Genomic DNA, 15,356 nt, shown 5'->3' with positions numbered 1-15,356 from the left:
GCAAGTTCTTCAAGTCCTCCTTAGTTTCAGCAAGCAAAGTTGTATCATCTGCATATCATACATTGTTAATGAGTCTTCCTCCAATCGTGTTGCCACTCTCCTCCTCATAAAGCCCTGCTTCCCGAATGATCTGTTCTGCATACAGATTGGAAAGTTATGGGGACAGGATGCATCCCTGGTGTCCATCCTTCCCAGTTTAGAACCATGCGGTGTTTCCTTGCTCTATTCTGAGGACTGCTTTTTGGTCCAAATATATGCTTTGTATAAGCACGATCAAGTGCTCCGATATTCCATTTTTCCTCAAGGTTCTTAAGTGTGAAAATTAGGTCACAACTCATGAAATTTAAACAACAGAACACCCTACCTTGATTGAGAATCTTCACTTTCCTATTGTTATGTTTCATTATGTAATGAAGTTACTATTTGGGGATTAGTATAGCAACTTGGGGACCTTTTTGTTTTCATTTTGAGAGAACTGACATATTTTATTATTTATTCTAGTTCCTCAGAATGGATTGGGGGGATGAATATCCCCATAATTCTTTTGACCTACATTGTTTGTTAAATTCATTTCCTGGAGACTTGGAGTTTCAGCAAATCTTCAGTGACATTGAGGAAAACATCCAACAAAATGCTATAAGGTAAATATTGCTAATTGTTTAAAGAAATTACTTTCACATTCCATTTACAGAAGTTTACCTAGACTTGTGTCAGTGTTCTTGCTGTCAGATAAGGGAGCTCTGGTAGTCTAGTCCATGGAATGTTTGCAAATGCTAGCCCACAGGCAGCTCCTCTCTGGTGATTTAAATTGACCAAAGGGTCCATGGGAGAAAGACAGACAGTGACCTTCCATGAAGTTTATAACTTCTGAATCCCAGTGGAGGAGGTCAGCAATGAGTTGGCTCCAACTCCATTGTATGGGTGAGTGAGTGCTCTTGTATAGTTTTAAATTTTTAACCATTCTATTTCCTGGAGGAGAAAATTATTTAGGTCCTCTCCCTTTAGAATTTAACTGCATTGTCTCCATCTGATTGTTGTTGTTAGGGTCCTTGAATAGCTGACTCTCCAGCAGCTATTTGAAGGCTGTAAATCACAAGGGAGGAGTTTGTCCATCTTTGTCCTATGGAGCAGCTGGTTCATACCACCTGCCTTTGGGTTGGCAGTAAAATCCCTGACCATTCGGCCACCAGATTTCCCAGTTCTGGGAAATCAACCTAGTAGTAAGTATGTTTGATCCATCATTGCAACTAGCACATTAATTCATCTTACTGGGTATTCCTTTTCTTGACTGACCTTCTTTTCAAAGCATGATGTTCTTCTCTATTGATTGGTTTCTCCCAATAACATCCCCAAACTAAGTGAGATAAAGTTTACCACTTTCATTCCTGAGGAGTACTCTGGCTATAATTTCTCCAAGAAGGCTTTATTTGTCCTTCTGTCACTCTGAAGTATATCCAGTATTTTTTAGCAAAACCATATTAAAATGCATGAATTATTTTATTTTCTGTTATTATTGGTCAGCTTTCTCATGTATGTAAGATGATTGAAAAGATCATGGTATATAGCTCAGGGAGACCTTAGTCCTCAAATTACAATTTTGCTTTTTAAGATTTTTAAAGATGTCCTTTGCAACATATTTGCCCAGTGAAATATGCTATTTGACGTTTTGCCTTCTGTTTCTTTGGACATGGGTCATGGATCCCAGAAAAGTTAATGTCAAGTTCAGCCTTGTCCCTATTTATTATGGTGCTGCTTATCTGTCCTGTTGTGAGGATTTCTGTTTTCTTCTTATTGAGGTTTGATGCATACTGAATGCTATAGGTTTTGATCTTTATGAGCGGATGCTCCAAATCTTGACTTTTACAAAGCAAAGTTGTGTCATTGGCATATGACAGGTTGTTGATGAGTCTTCCTTCAATTCTGTTGGTTCTTCTTCACATAGACCAAGTTCTTGGATTATTTACTGAGCAACAAAATTTAATAAATACGGAAAAAGGATACATACCTGACCTACACCTTTTCTGATTTTCAGCTGTTCAGAATTTCCTTATTCTGTCTGAATTTAGTCTATGTGCACGTTTCACAAGAGCTCAATGAAATTATTATTCAGGAATTACCATTCTTCCTGGCATTATTCTTAACTTATTATGATCTATATAGTTAAATGCCTGTGCATAATCAATAAACAGGTAAACATCTTTGTGGCATTCTCTGCTTTCAACAAGTCATTTGGCATTGTTGTTCTTTTTAGGTACTGTTGAATTGAGTGTGACCTGTAACAATACTGTGAACAAAAGGTTGGAACCCTGTCTTACTTATCCTGTGCTATTCTCACACTTCCTGACACATTAGGGCCCATTCCAGTAGACATCGTGTCAATCCACCTGGTCAGTAGTCTTCCTCTTCTTCACTGACCTCACCTTTCAGAGCATCATGTCCCTTTCCAAGGAATAGCCCCTTCTAGCAACATGCCCAGAGTATGTGAGACGATGTTTCATCATTTTTGCCTCCAAAGGGCTCTCTGGCAGCACCCTCTCCAAGACATATTTGTTGTTCTTTTGGCTCTCCATAGGGATGTTCAGTGCTCTTCACCAACACCACAGCTCAAAGGCATCAATTCTTCTGTAATACTTATTCATGGCCCAGCTTTCAAATGCATACCAAGTGATTGGAAAGACCATGGCCTGAATCAGACACACCTTCGTCCTCAAACTGACATCATTACTCCTCAATAATTTGGAGACATCCCTAATTGCACATTTTCCCAGTGCAATACATCTCCTGATTTCCTGACTGCTGGCACTAAGGGCGGATCCAAGTAAGATGAAGTTGATGAAAGTTTTAGTCTTTTCTCCATCCATCATTATACTGCCTTTTGGTCCTGTAGTAAGAATCTTTGTTTTCTTGACATCCATATGCAATCCCTATTGAAGACTATATTCTTTGATCCTCTGCAATAGGTACTTCAAGTCCTCCTCAATTTCAGCAAAGTTTTGTCATCTTTATAACACAGGTTATTGATAAATCTATCTGATCCTGATGCCACATTCCTCTCTATAGAATCCATCTTCTTGAATAATTTGCTCAACATACAGATTGAATAGGTATGGAGAAAGAATACAATTGGCATTAGCAATGACATTTCTCATTTCAGATCATCTTCTGACACTGACTTGACTTTGGTAGTTCAGTGTTTCAAGATTGCAGTAATTGTTTAACATTTTGCTTGTATATGATATTAATGTTGTTGTTTGGTAATTTCCTCACTCTATTGGATCAATTTTCTTTGGACTAAACACAAATAGGGATTCTTTTCAGTTTATTAGTCAAATAGCTGTCTTCTCAATTTCTTGGCTTAGACCAGTGAGCACTTCCAGTATTTCATTAATTTTATGAAACAGCTCCATAAATATTCATTACTTCAATTTCTGGAGTCTTGTTTTTTGCCAAAGCTTTCAGTGTATCTTGTATTTCTTCCTTCAGCATCATTGATACTTGATGATATACTAACTTCTGAAATAGTTGGACATTGACAAATTGTTTTTCTTCTCTTTTGTTAATACTTCCTATCTATATCCTTTTCCCCTAAAAACCTTCATTCTGTTTTTTAAACATACATTATCAAAACTAAAATATTAAATTACTTCTTCAGTCCATTAAATTTGAGAAATACTGAATGTGTTCTTACTTTTTAATTTTCTAATTCTAGAAAGTTCGCAAATTTTAACTTAATACTTTAACTTACATTGAAATCAACTGTTCACCAGTTTTACATCATTATTTCTACTACTTTTGCTACACTTTTCCCAAGAACTTGTTCATAGCATCTTCTGAAATCTATTTTGAGCTTTCATTTTCCTATATTTTTAATACTTGATTTAGTCATGTATAAAATGTTCTTATGTTTATTTATTTTTAGTTTTTATTTTGTTTTATTGAGACTATGTGCAATCCAATATGAAGCAGTTACCCATTTCTACATGTAAAATTCAGTAACATTGATTATAATCGTTGAGTTACACAACCATTTTTGTCCTTCTGAATTTCATTAACATAAAAGTTATGATTTTTAAGATTATTTAGAGAAAAGTATTGAATATACCATGGACTGCTAAAAGAACAAACCAGTTTGTCCTGGAGAGGGTGAAACCAGGCCACTCTATGGAGGCAAGGATTCTGAAGCTTCCTTTGATATACTCTGGACATTTTGCAAGGAAGGACCAGTCCTTAGAGAGAGACATCATATTTGGGAGGTTGGAGGGACAGCTCAGAAGAGGAAGACTCTTAATGAGATAGATTGATTCAGTGACTGTGATAAGGGTGAGTGGGTGTGTCCGAGACAGTGAGATGGGTACAGGATAGAGCAGCATTCAAGGTTGCTGTACATAGGGCCACTATGAGTTGCAGGCAACTTGATAGCACATAACAACAACATCTAATCTTTAAAGTTGATCTTGTCACTTTGGTCCCATATAGATAGTTCTTAGAAGTACATAATATAGCTTTTTTCACTAGTTCAACTAAACTTTTAAGGAGACTTAAGGGAATTTATTTTTTGGTTTGCATTTTAATGATGATCTCAGGTCAATATTCTCGGAAGTTCACATAGTCTTCTTGATTTCTGGATGTCTTAAATTCAGGAGAATTTTAAATTCTACCCCACATTTTCCCACTTTAAATCAAGAGTCTTCTGTAAAGTCTGATCAAAATATTCCCTAATAGTAGCCAGGGACCTCTTCTGCTATTATGGCAAAGGAATCATTTGTTCATGGAGGCAATTAGCCGCATGTTTTTTTCTCCTTGCATCTTCACTGTCCTTCTTGCTGTTCTTCCAGGTGAAAGAAATCATACCAATGGTCATACCTTGGGTAGTAGACTGATAGTAGACCTTCATTGGGTTTCTGAAGCTTCAATTTGTATGGGAGGGAAGGAACTATCTTTCCAATATAGTTACAGGTGAATTTGAACCACCATTGAGTTAGTAGTGCAACTCCCTATGAACCAGGACACCAGAGCTCTCTCTAAATTCCCTATTAGGCCAATTTACTTCGGTAGCACATTATCCTTAAATATTTTTTTTTTATCCTTAAAAATTTTTAAACTAAGGAACAAAATGGCATGAAGTTTTTGCTTGTAGATGAGTAGTTATGGAAGCTACTTTTTTGTTTATTTAGTTATTGTTATAAATATATCTATCACAAAATTGCTAGTTCAACTTCTTATAGGTATATAGTTTATTGACTTGAATGAGCAGGAAATACCAGATGAAGATTAAAAGAACATGAAGAGAAATTGTACCAAAAAAATTGCTTGATACACAACTGTTTCAAGAGTTACTAAATGATACAGAATGAATGGCAGAAGTCCAAAAAAGGAATTGGTGAAACTCAAAAAATTCAAAGATAGCTACATGTCCAATTGACTAGAAGAAACCCATATTTGTGCATTTACAAGTAAAGTTATATAACAGAATGTTGAAGAATCATATTATTAATATAAAAAACAGGAAAAACTTTCTTGAAGATGGAACAGTACATTGATAGGGATCTGCCAGATATTTATACTAGCATCAGAAGAGTCTGTGGGACAAGGGTTATCATTGTTGATGCCACTTCTTAACTGAAAGTAGAGAATACCAGAAAGAAAGGTACTTGAATTTCTGGATCATAACAAATTTTTTATATAATTTAAAAGAATGGAAATTTGAGAACATATCATTTTGTTTGTATAGAACCTGTACTAAACTAAGAAGTAATCAGTTGAATACAACAAGGGAACAGAATGATTTGTAATTGAGGAAAATGTCAAGATTTTATTCTTTCACCATTCCTCTTCAGTCTATACACTGAGCAAATAATTCAGGAAGGAAGAATATATAAAAAAGAATGTAGCATCAGAATTGAAAGAAGACTTATCAACAATTTTCTAATGTGCATAGGGCATAAACTTGCTTGCAGAAAACAAGGAACTTACTGATGAAGCTTGAAGTGTAACTTTCATTATGGATTATACCTTGAATCCACAAACAACATACATGGGAGCAGTAATCATGAAATCAAATAATATGTTGTGTTGGGCAAACCTGGTACCAAGGAGTACTAAAGAGCTAGGCACATCATTTATCTAAGTCCCAAAATTTTTTATGTTAAAACAGTTTTAATTATTTTTCTAAAGATAATGTCTCTCTTAATAGTAGTATACCAGGTTTATCCAAATAATGCATGTCACTAACTCCTATGCTTTTTAGACTGCCTCATTTTTATTTGCTGTATCTTTTGTACCTTATTTTCTGCCCTACTTAGTCAATAAGGAAACCATATTTAAAAGTAAAACAGTGATTAAAATATTGTGCTTTGCATTCATAAATTGTTATTTAGTTTGAAAGTTAGATGTTAGTATTGAAAAAGTAAAATATAGTATGGTGTATATAAGGATATAATTTTTAAATTAAAAATATTTTATTGCCCATATATTGTAACGAACCTAGAGTAGAACTACCTCAGGTGACCATTGATCTTCACAAGGAATAAAATAAAGAAGTAGCTGCATGTGCTGTATGCTACATTTACAATCAAGCCTATTTTTCATCAAATTCAATTATGTTTTTATTATACTCCAGAGAATAAACATAATAGTATAGGGTGTATATATTTTTAAAATAAAATACTGAATAATAACCATGGTTCAGAAGAGTGTAAATCATTTATGCACTCATTTATTGCCTTCTAACAGAATAGCTTTTAGGAAATTGTATGTCATGACGAATCAGTTATGCCACACTTACACTGCAGTAGTTGAATTACCCTTGGCATTTTTGTATTCTAACAGTTCTATTTATCTCCCAGTGGTGTACATTGAATAAGTAATGAACATTTGTATGATATGGGTTTTTTGCAACACTTTAAAAAAAATACATTAGTAATTCATTTTTAAACATGGTGTTTCTTCTTATACTTGAATTTTTAAAGTTGTATTTTTAGCAGTGACCCTGACATCCAAGGGTAAATTCCTTTCCTCTTCTTAATATCATCAGGTTTTATGAGCCACAGGGTCCTTCACTTCCCCAAAGCAGTGATTCAACAAATGGGCAAGTATGCCCAGAGGTCACTGACCTTCACCTGCCCTTCAGAGGATGCTGCCATTTTCTCAGGCCATTTTTACTTTTATATCCCAGTTTAGATTCAAGCAGGTAACGCCTGGCTTTAAAAGTGGAAATCAGTGATGGTGAATCATTTACTGTGATCATGTAGCCAAATTAGTAACAAAGAGGGTAAATAACTTGCTCAAAATGGAAAGGATTATTATGAATGTTATGTCATAGGCTTTTTTAGTTTAGTAACTGAAAATCACATATGGATGGCAGTAAATATTTTTTGAGCTGGATCAAATTTTTTTTTATTTCAAGGTAAGGATGTACAGAAGTTTCCTTTAGCTCAATATATAGCATAAAATTATTTTTTACCACTTAATGCTCAGTTCAATGGATATATCATGTACAGTTTGTTTTACTTTTTTATGTTCTAATTATAGACAACTTCTGTGTATACTTCTGGAAATTATGCTAGTACTACTCCAGGATTTGTTTAACATACTTTGGGCATGTTGCTAGGAGGGGCTATTACTTGGAAAATGATATGAAGGGTAGAGAGTAGGTGAAGGAGAAGAAGACCCTCAACTATGTGGGTTGACAAGGTGACTGCTGCAATGGATGTCAGGAAGTGCTTGATTTGTTAGCTTGGGATTTTTTGTTTGGTGGGGGTGTGGGGTGTGTGTGTGGTGGGGTGTTTGCTTGGTTTTAACCTAAAGAAAATGTAGGAAGTACTATACCAGAAGTGCTATCATTTCTCTATTACTGTAATGTGCCTTTTAAGTCAACCTCTACTCATACTGAGACCCTGTGAACAATGGCTCTGAACCTTGCCCTCACTTCAGCTAACTGCGCCATCAATTCCTGGGCCTTATTTTTTGCCAATTTCTAAACTTTTTTCTTTATTACCATTGGTTCTTAATAGTATGCGACTTCCTGAAACGATTTTATGTTGGCCAATTCTTTTTTGTACAACGAGTTCATGTATTTTTCCCCCCTCTATCAAGCTGCTTTGAAGGAAATAGCAAAAAATAAGGCCTCAGGAATAGATGGTATACCAATTGGCGTATTTCAGCTAAGAGATGATGCCCTGAATGTGCTCACCAAGTTGTGCCAAGAAATCTGGAGAACAACCACTTGGCCAACTGACTGGAAGAGATCTATATTTGTTCCCATTCCAAAGAAGCGTGGCCCAACAGAGTGTGGAAACTATAGAACAATATCATTGATTTACACACAAGCAAGATTCTACTGAAGATTCTTGAAAAATGACTGGAACAGCACATCAGCAGAGAACTGCCAGAAGTCCAGGCTGGGTTTAGAAGAGGTCATGATACTAGGGATATTGTAGCTGGTGTTAGATGGATCTTAGCTGAAAGCAGGGAATACCAGAAGAATGTCTGTGATTCATTGATTATTCAAAGATGTTTGACTGTGTGGATCATAATAAACTGTGGCTGACTCTGAGAAGAATGGGAATCCCAGGACACATGATTGTGCTAATGCGAAACCTATTCTTGGACCAAGAGGCAGTCATCAGAACAGAACAAGGAAACACTGCATGGTTCAAAATTGGGGAGTACATGTGCCAGGGATGTGTCCTATCTGCATACCTTTTCAACCTGTATGCAGAACAGATTATCCGAGAGGCTGGTCTCCATGAGGAGAAGTGTGTCGTCAGGATTGGTGGAAGATCTATTAACAATCTGCATTATGCAGGTGACACAACCCAGCTTGCTGAAACTGAGGAGGACCTGAAATGCTTGCTGCAGAGGGTCAAGGACTTCAGCCTTCAGTATGGACTGAGGCTTAATGTCTAGAAAATGAAGATTCTCACCACTGGACCAACTGGCAGCATCAGGTTGGATATTGAAGAGATTGAGATTGTTAACAACTTTAGTCTGCTTGGCTCCATGGTCAACACTCTTGGCAACAGTAGCCAGGAAATAAAAAAAATGTATTGCAATGGGAAAGTCTGCTGTTAGAGACCTCTCCAGGGTACTAAAAAGCAATGGTGTCTCTCTGGAGACTAAGGTGCGTCTGATACAGGCTATGGTCTTTGCAATCACTTGTTATGCATCAGAGAGTTGGACAGTGACCAAGGAGGATAGAAGAATTGATGCCTTTGAGCTGTGGTGCTGGAGAAGAGTGCTGAATATACCATGGACTGCCAAGAAAACAAACAGATTCAGCCTGGAGAGGGTTAAACCAGACTGCTCCTTGGAGGCAAGGATTCTGGGGCTTTTTCTGACATACTTTGGACATGTTGTAAGGAGGGAGAGGTCCTTGGAGAGGGACATCATGCTTGGGAGGGTGGAGAGACGGTGCAGGAGGGGAAGACCCTATATGAGGTGGATTGATTCAGTGACTGGGGTAATCGGGATGGGTGTGTCAGAGGCAGTATGATTGGCACAGGATCCTGGCAGGGTTTAGGGCTATTGTTCTTAGGGTCACTGTGAGTCACAAGCAACTCGACGGCACATAACAACAATAAGCAACAATCTTCTTTTGATGTTTCCAGGGTCACTCAAGATTTTGCCCAAAGGATCTTTCAGTATTGCAACTCAAGGCTTGAATTTATTCCTGTTCTTCAGCATGAGAAATACCAACCAAGTTATTCCCTTTGATTTTCTCACTCCAGCTCTTCACACTTTTCATTATAATACTTTGCATTGTCTTCATGACCTGCACTTTTAATTCTTCTATTCAACTCTTTAACTTCATCATTTCTTCCCTTTGTTTTGGTTTCTCAGCATTCTAGTACAGTACTTGGATCCCTTCTCCTCCTCTGTGCTTGTAATGACCTTTTGCTTCCTTCATGGATGATATCCTTCATATTATCCCACAGATCATCTGGTCTTCATTCATTAGTGTCTCAAATCTGTTTGTGGGTTTTTTTAAGTAAAATTTTTATTTTATACTGGTTTACTTAAAAAGTTCGTATATATTGCTTTTCACACAGGATCTTTCCCATTTCCTTTACCCACACCACCCATCAAATTGTGGAACCCTATGATTAACCACTCCCCCACCTCACCTCACCCCACCCCTATGTGTCCTCACCCCTCTGCATCTTTCTCACTCTCTTGGATCCTCATACACTTTCTACAGTAATGCTTTTGTCTTTATGGGACTGAGTTAGTTCATTTAGCATAAAGCTCTCCAGTTCCTCCAAAGTTAGATAGTAATTACAAAATCATTGCTTCTGTGTGCTGCATAGTACTCCATCATGTGAATGTATCATAATTTTCATTCCATTCGATTGTGGATGGACATTTGGGCTTTTTCGCTATTCTTACGATGGTGAATAACGTTGCTGTGAACGTTGGTGTACAAGTCTCCATTTGTGCTTCATTTCTCAGTCTCTTGGGATATATTCCAAGCAGTAGAATAGCTGGGTCATATGGAATTTCTATATTAAGGTTTTTGGGGAAATGACAAACTGCCTACCAGAGTGGTTATGCCATTTAAAAATCCCACCAACAATATATAAGAGTTCCTATCTCTCCACATCATCTCCAACATTTATTACTATCTGCCCTGTTAAACTTTGCCACTGCTACTGGAGTGAGATGGTATCTCTTTGTAGTTTTGATTTTCATCTCTCTTATTGCCAGTGATGTTGTATGTAGACTCCAGGTTATATTTTGGTTCTTGTGGATTTGTTTAAATTTTTCTTAACTTCAGTTTGCGTATGAATAATTGACTTGGTTTCACAGCTCATATTGAGCTTCCCCAACAATTCCTTTCACAGATGTAATCAGTCTGATTCCTGTGTAGTCTACCAGGTGAGATCCATGTGCGTAGTCACCATGTAGAGTTTTTTAATGGTATTTGCAAGCAAAAACCCATTGATTGTACAAAATTCTGTCATTCCAGACTAATTTCTATAACCATACCGGTTGTGGACTGCTGGTCCTTCTTCTTTGTTAGCAACTTTTGCATTCCAGTCACCAGTTATTATTATGGCATCTTGATGCATTGCAGACTTCAAAATCTGATAGAAATCTATTTCCTCCTCCTTGGCTTTGGTTGATAATTGTTGGTGTGCATATTTGGATGATAGTAGTGTTAACAGGTCTTTCTTGTATGTGTGTGGATAGTATCCTATCACAGCATTGTACTAAAAAATGAATCTAAAAATGACCTTTTTGACTAAGAATGGAACCCCATTCTTCTTCACTTCTTTTGTCCCTGGCATAATAGATCATTTGATTGTCTGATTTAAAGTAGCCAATGCCAATCCATCTTCATTCACTATTGCCTTGTCATATGCCACCAAGGTGACTGCACAGCAACTCATAGCAACTGTATAAACAATAGTTCTGAACCCTGCCCTAACCTGATCCAATCCCACTGTCTCCAGCACAGCTGATTCCCATTGACACAATCACTGTGATTAACCCCATTTCATCCAGACTCTTCTTCTGCATTTGCCCTCTACCCTTCCAAGAATGATGGCCTTCTCCAAGACTAGACCCTCCTGGCAACATGCCCAAAATATGAGTTGGACCTTCAAAATCCTTGCCTCCAAGGAGTGACCACCCTTTCCAGGATAGACCTATTTGTTCTTTCAGCAGTCCATGGTATGTTCAATACTCTTCTCCAGCACCACAACTCAAAGGTATAATTCTGTCATCATTATTCATTGTCCAGCTTTCAATGCATAGCAAGTGATTGAAAAAATCATTTCTTGAATCAGGAGTACCTTAGTTCTAGACTGATATCATTGCTTTTTACCACTCTGAGCTATCCTTTACAGCAGATTTTCCTGGTGTGACTTGTCTTTTTTATGTGTTCCATTTCTTTTTAACAAAGTCCAAATTTCCTACATTCATACTTCCTGTGTTTCACATTCCAATTCTTAGTGGATGTTTGCAACTGTCTCTCCTTATTTTGGTGACTTGCAATATGAGGGCTCAGCCTCCAGTGCTATATCTTATAGTCTAAGTTTACCCTATCATTCATCATGAGGCCTTTTGAATCATTCTTCCCTGTCTCTCTTAAATTGAGAGCCCTACTTTAGTACAGCATCTGACAAACAAGCTCTTTACCCAAAAGATGATATGATTGCAAACATATATGTATTTAAGCAGCATACAGAAATAGCTCCCCAATACAGATAAACTGACAGATAAATGATACCCTCAGGAGTAAAGCATAAGGACAATGAAACATACAGACATAATGGTGCATGTGGCAAGAGTTCACACATCAAGGCAGCAGCGCAAGGTGAGGCAAGACCTACAGGTGAGCGTCACATCTCCCCGAGTGGTGCCAGGCGGATGCAAGGGCCTCTTTCCAGTAGTAGGTGCATTAGGTCTCCCTCAGCAGTGCTGGGCAGTGGGGCAAGGCAAGGCCCACCGGTTGCTGGGGCTTCATTCTGGCTGTGGGTGCTTCTTCATCTCTTTTGATGCTGTGCTTGGCAAAGACAGAAGGAGTCGGCTCTAGCTTCTTCCACCCCACTGCTGGGGATTATTATAGGAAATTAGATAAATAGTTTCTTAAATTTAGCCATGTTTAGTATGAGAGAATAAATGTTCTATAGATTTTTCTTATTTTAACATACTCTGGCTTGTCATGTGTATTACACTGTTATGAACAGATCAAACAAATTTAAGAGAAAGACAAGTAGTTCTAAGTGTGCTTTGAGAGAAATTGTTAGATTCACTCCTCCTGAAAGAATTCTATCCTTTTTACTCTGCCATTGACAGGAAATATTTTATTATTAATTGAGATTCTCTTGAAAGTGATTTATACTTTTTTGCTTGTACAGCCCTTATAGATCCCTATACTGGATCTGAACCTTAAACCAAACTGAACTATACAATAATCTTGTTAAACTTCTGCCTTAAGCATTAGTAGCATAAAAGCAGTGAATCAGCAGGGGATTCTAACTCTAAAACTTCCTTTTCAAAAGGTGAGAGAATAGTCAAGAATCTTGGGAGCCTATTAATATTACACATTTGAGAATAAGGTCCCACATCAAGTTTCACAATGATAATAGAAAAGGGAGAATACATTTAGGAAAGATGTAAAAAAATTCCTGTTAACAGGACTTGGTCTTGGCACATTATTTGCCCTTGAAAATTTCTTTAGATAACCACAATTTTTCACAAATACAGAATACCCAAACTTAACTTACTACCAGTGGGTTGATTCCAACTCAATCAGGGTGACACTTCAGCAGGTTTCAAAGGCTATAAATCTTAATGGGAAAAGACTACCGCTCTTTCTACTATGGAGCACATGGTAAATTTGAACCACTGACCTCTTGGATCATACCATCGCACTCCATATACTATATATCATCAGAGCTCCTTACAGTAGAAAGTATGTCTTCATAAATGTTTCATTTCTTATTACTGAAATGTTTCAAAAATCTTTTGTTGATTTTTTAAATACATTGCCTACAAATTTGTCTCAGGAAATAAACTTTATTTCATGGTTTACATGTTAATAGTAAATACCGTTAATTACACTCTAACTTTTATACAACAGGATTATTTTATAAATAAGGTTTTGTTTGTTACTTGCCATCTAGTTGACTCATAGTAACCCTATAAACAGCAGATCTGAACCTTGTTCTATACTGGCTATTCTCACAATCTTTGATATAATTGTTCCCATTTTTATAGTCACTACATCAACCTATCTTGTTGAAAGTATTCCTCTCTTTCTCTGATCCACCACCTTTTTCAGCATGATGTCTTTTTCCAAGGACTGGTCCCTCTTGACAACATGCCTGAAGTATGAAAGTTTTACGAAGCTTTCCTCTAAAAAGCCTTCCTAGATAGGCTCCTCCAAGATAGGGGTTTTTTGTTCTTTTTGAAGCCCATGAAATAGCTCTTCTTCAAAACTACATTTCAGTGCTCACTTTGGCAGCACATATACTTAAATTAGAATGATACAGAGAAGATGAACATGACCCTTGATCCTTGCACAAGGATGCCATGCAAATTCGTGAAGTGTTCCATGTTTTTAAAAAAGAAAAAATAAAAAAACAAAACAACCAAACAAACAAACCTACATGTCACAGGAATAACTGGATGTCATAAATTTCTATTTTCTCTATAAATTTCCTTGGGCTTTCAAACAAAAGTGACAGAATTGATGACTCCTTTCCTTCATATTGACCCTCTCTTCTGGGTTTGTTGGGTTTTTTTATTAGCTACCATCAAGTCAGATCCAACCAACAGTAGCTTTTTTTTGTAGGTTGTTGGTGTGTGCCATTAAATCAGAACCGACATTTGTGTAGCAGATTTTCAGAGGCAATTAATTGCACGAGAGGAGATTGTCTATCTTTCTGCCTACAGCAACAAAGCTCTTTTTGTGTATGTTTGGATAAGAAGTAGAAATAAAAAAATTTAAACATGTAAAAAAAATGAGAATTTTTCTTGTTGGTTTTTCTAAGATACAAAGCTAGCCTCTAAATCCTGCCATAAGCCTTCTGTCCTGATTTACAAATACAATTAAATTCTAACCTCTGAAAATAAGTGTGTGTGTGTGTGTGTGTTTTGTTCATCGGGTTTTTCAAATGTGCTTTATTTAAGAAGTAGATCACCCTTCCTGCTTGCTAGTCTGTCTTAATCAGGGAGCTCCCCCAAACTCTGTCTACCATGGGCAACGCTTTTGGAATTTTGACACATCAGTGGCAAAGATTTAGTATCACAGCAACCCCAAGTAATAGCAGTACAGCAAACTGATGGACAGATGCTGCACCACTTAGAACAATGTTCTTTCTAAACCCGATTAATAGCAGGCCTGAGGGCCCAACCAATTTTTAAATACCAGGGCCCACCCACTAAACCCTGTTTGCCTCCACAGAGGCTTCCCACCCAAGCTGATTGTAAATGAGATCAGACGCATTTAATCATCTTACACTTGATTGCTAACACAATTTACCTGGACTCTGTAAAGAGGAATGTGGCATCAGGATTTGAGGGAGACTTATAAATAACCTGCGGTATGCAGATGACACACCTTGCTTGCTGAAAGTGAGGAGGATTTGAAGCGCTTGTTGCAGAAGATCAAGGAATACAGCCTTTGGTATGGATTGTGTCACAATGTCAAGAAAACAAAGATTCGTATCACTTGACCAATGGGCAGTGTCATGATGGGTGGAGAGGAGACTGAAACTGTCAACAGCTTCATCTTGCTTGAATCTATAATTAATACCCTTGGTATGAGTTGGAAAATAAGGCGTCACATTGTAATGGGAAAATCTGCATCTAGGGACCTTTCCAAATTATTGAGGAGTGGTGATGTT

At 37.2% G+C, this 15,356-nt stretch overlaps 1 protein-coding gene across 1 annotated transcript in view; it reads left to right on the top strand.

Annotated features, from left to right (window-relative positions):
• Positions 1-510: 510 nt before the first annotated feature.
• Positions 511-15,356, top strand: part of LOC102872394 (uncharacterized protein KIAA0825-like) — a 33,924-nt gene continuing 19,078 nt past the window's right edge. The window contains exon 1 of the mRNA XM_006885365.1: positions 511-641. Coding sequence (XP_006885427.1) covers positions 511-641 — 131 coding nt within the window. The remainder of the gene's footprint in view (positions 642-15,356) is intronic.

This window comes from Elephantulus edwardii, unplaced genomic scaffold, assembly GCF_000299155.1.
Source record: "Elephantulus edwardii isolate Elephantulus edwardi_28Jun2011 unplaced genomic scaffold, EleEdw1.0 scaffold00043, whole genome shotgun sequence".
NCBI lineage: Eukaryota > Metazoa > Chordata > Mammalia > Macroscelidea > Macroscelididae > Elephantulus > Elephantulus edwardii.
The sequence above is the reverse complement of the archived record's forward strand: the minus strand, read 5'-3'. Positions and strand labels throughout refer to the sequence as shown.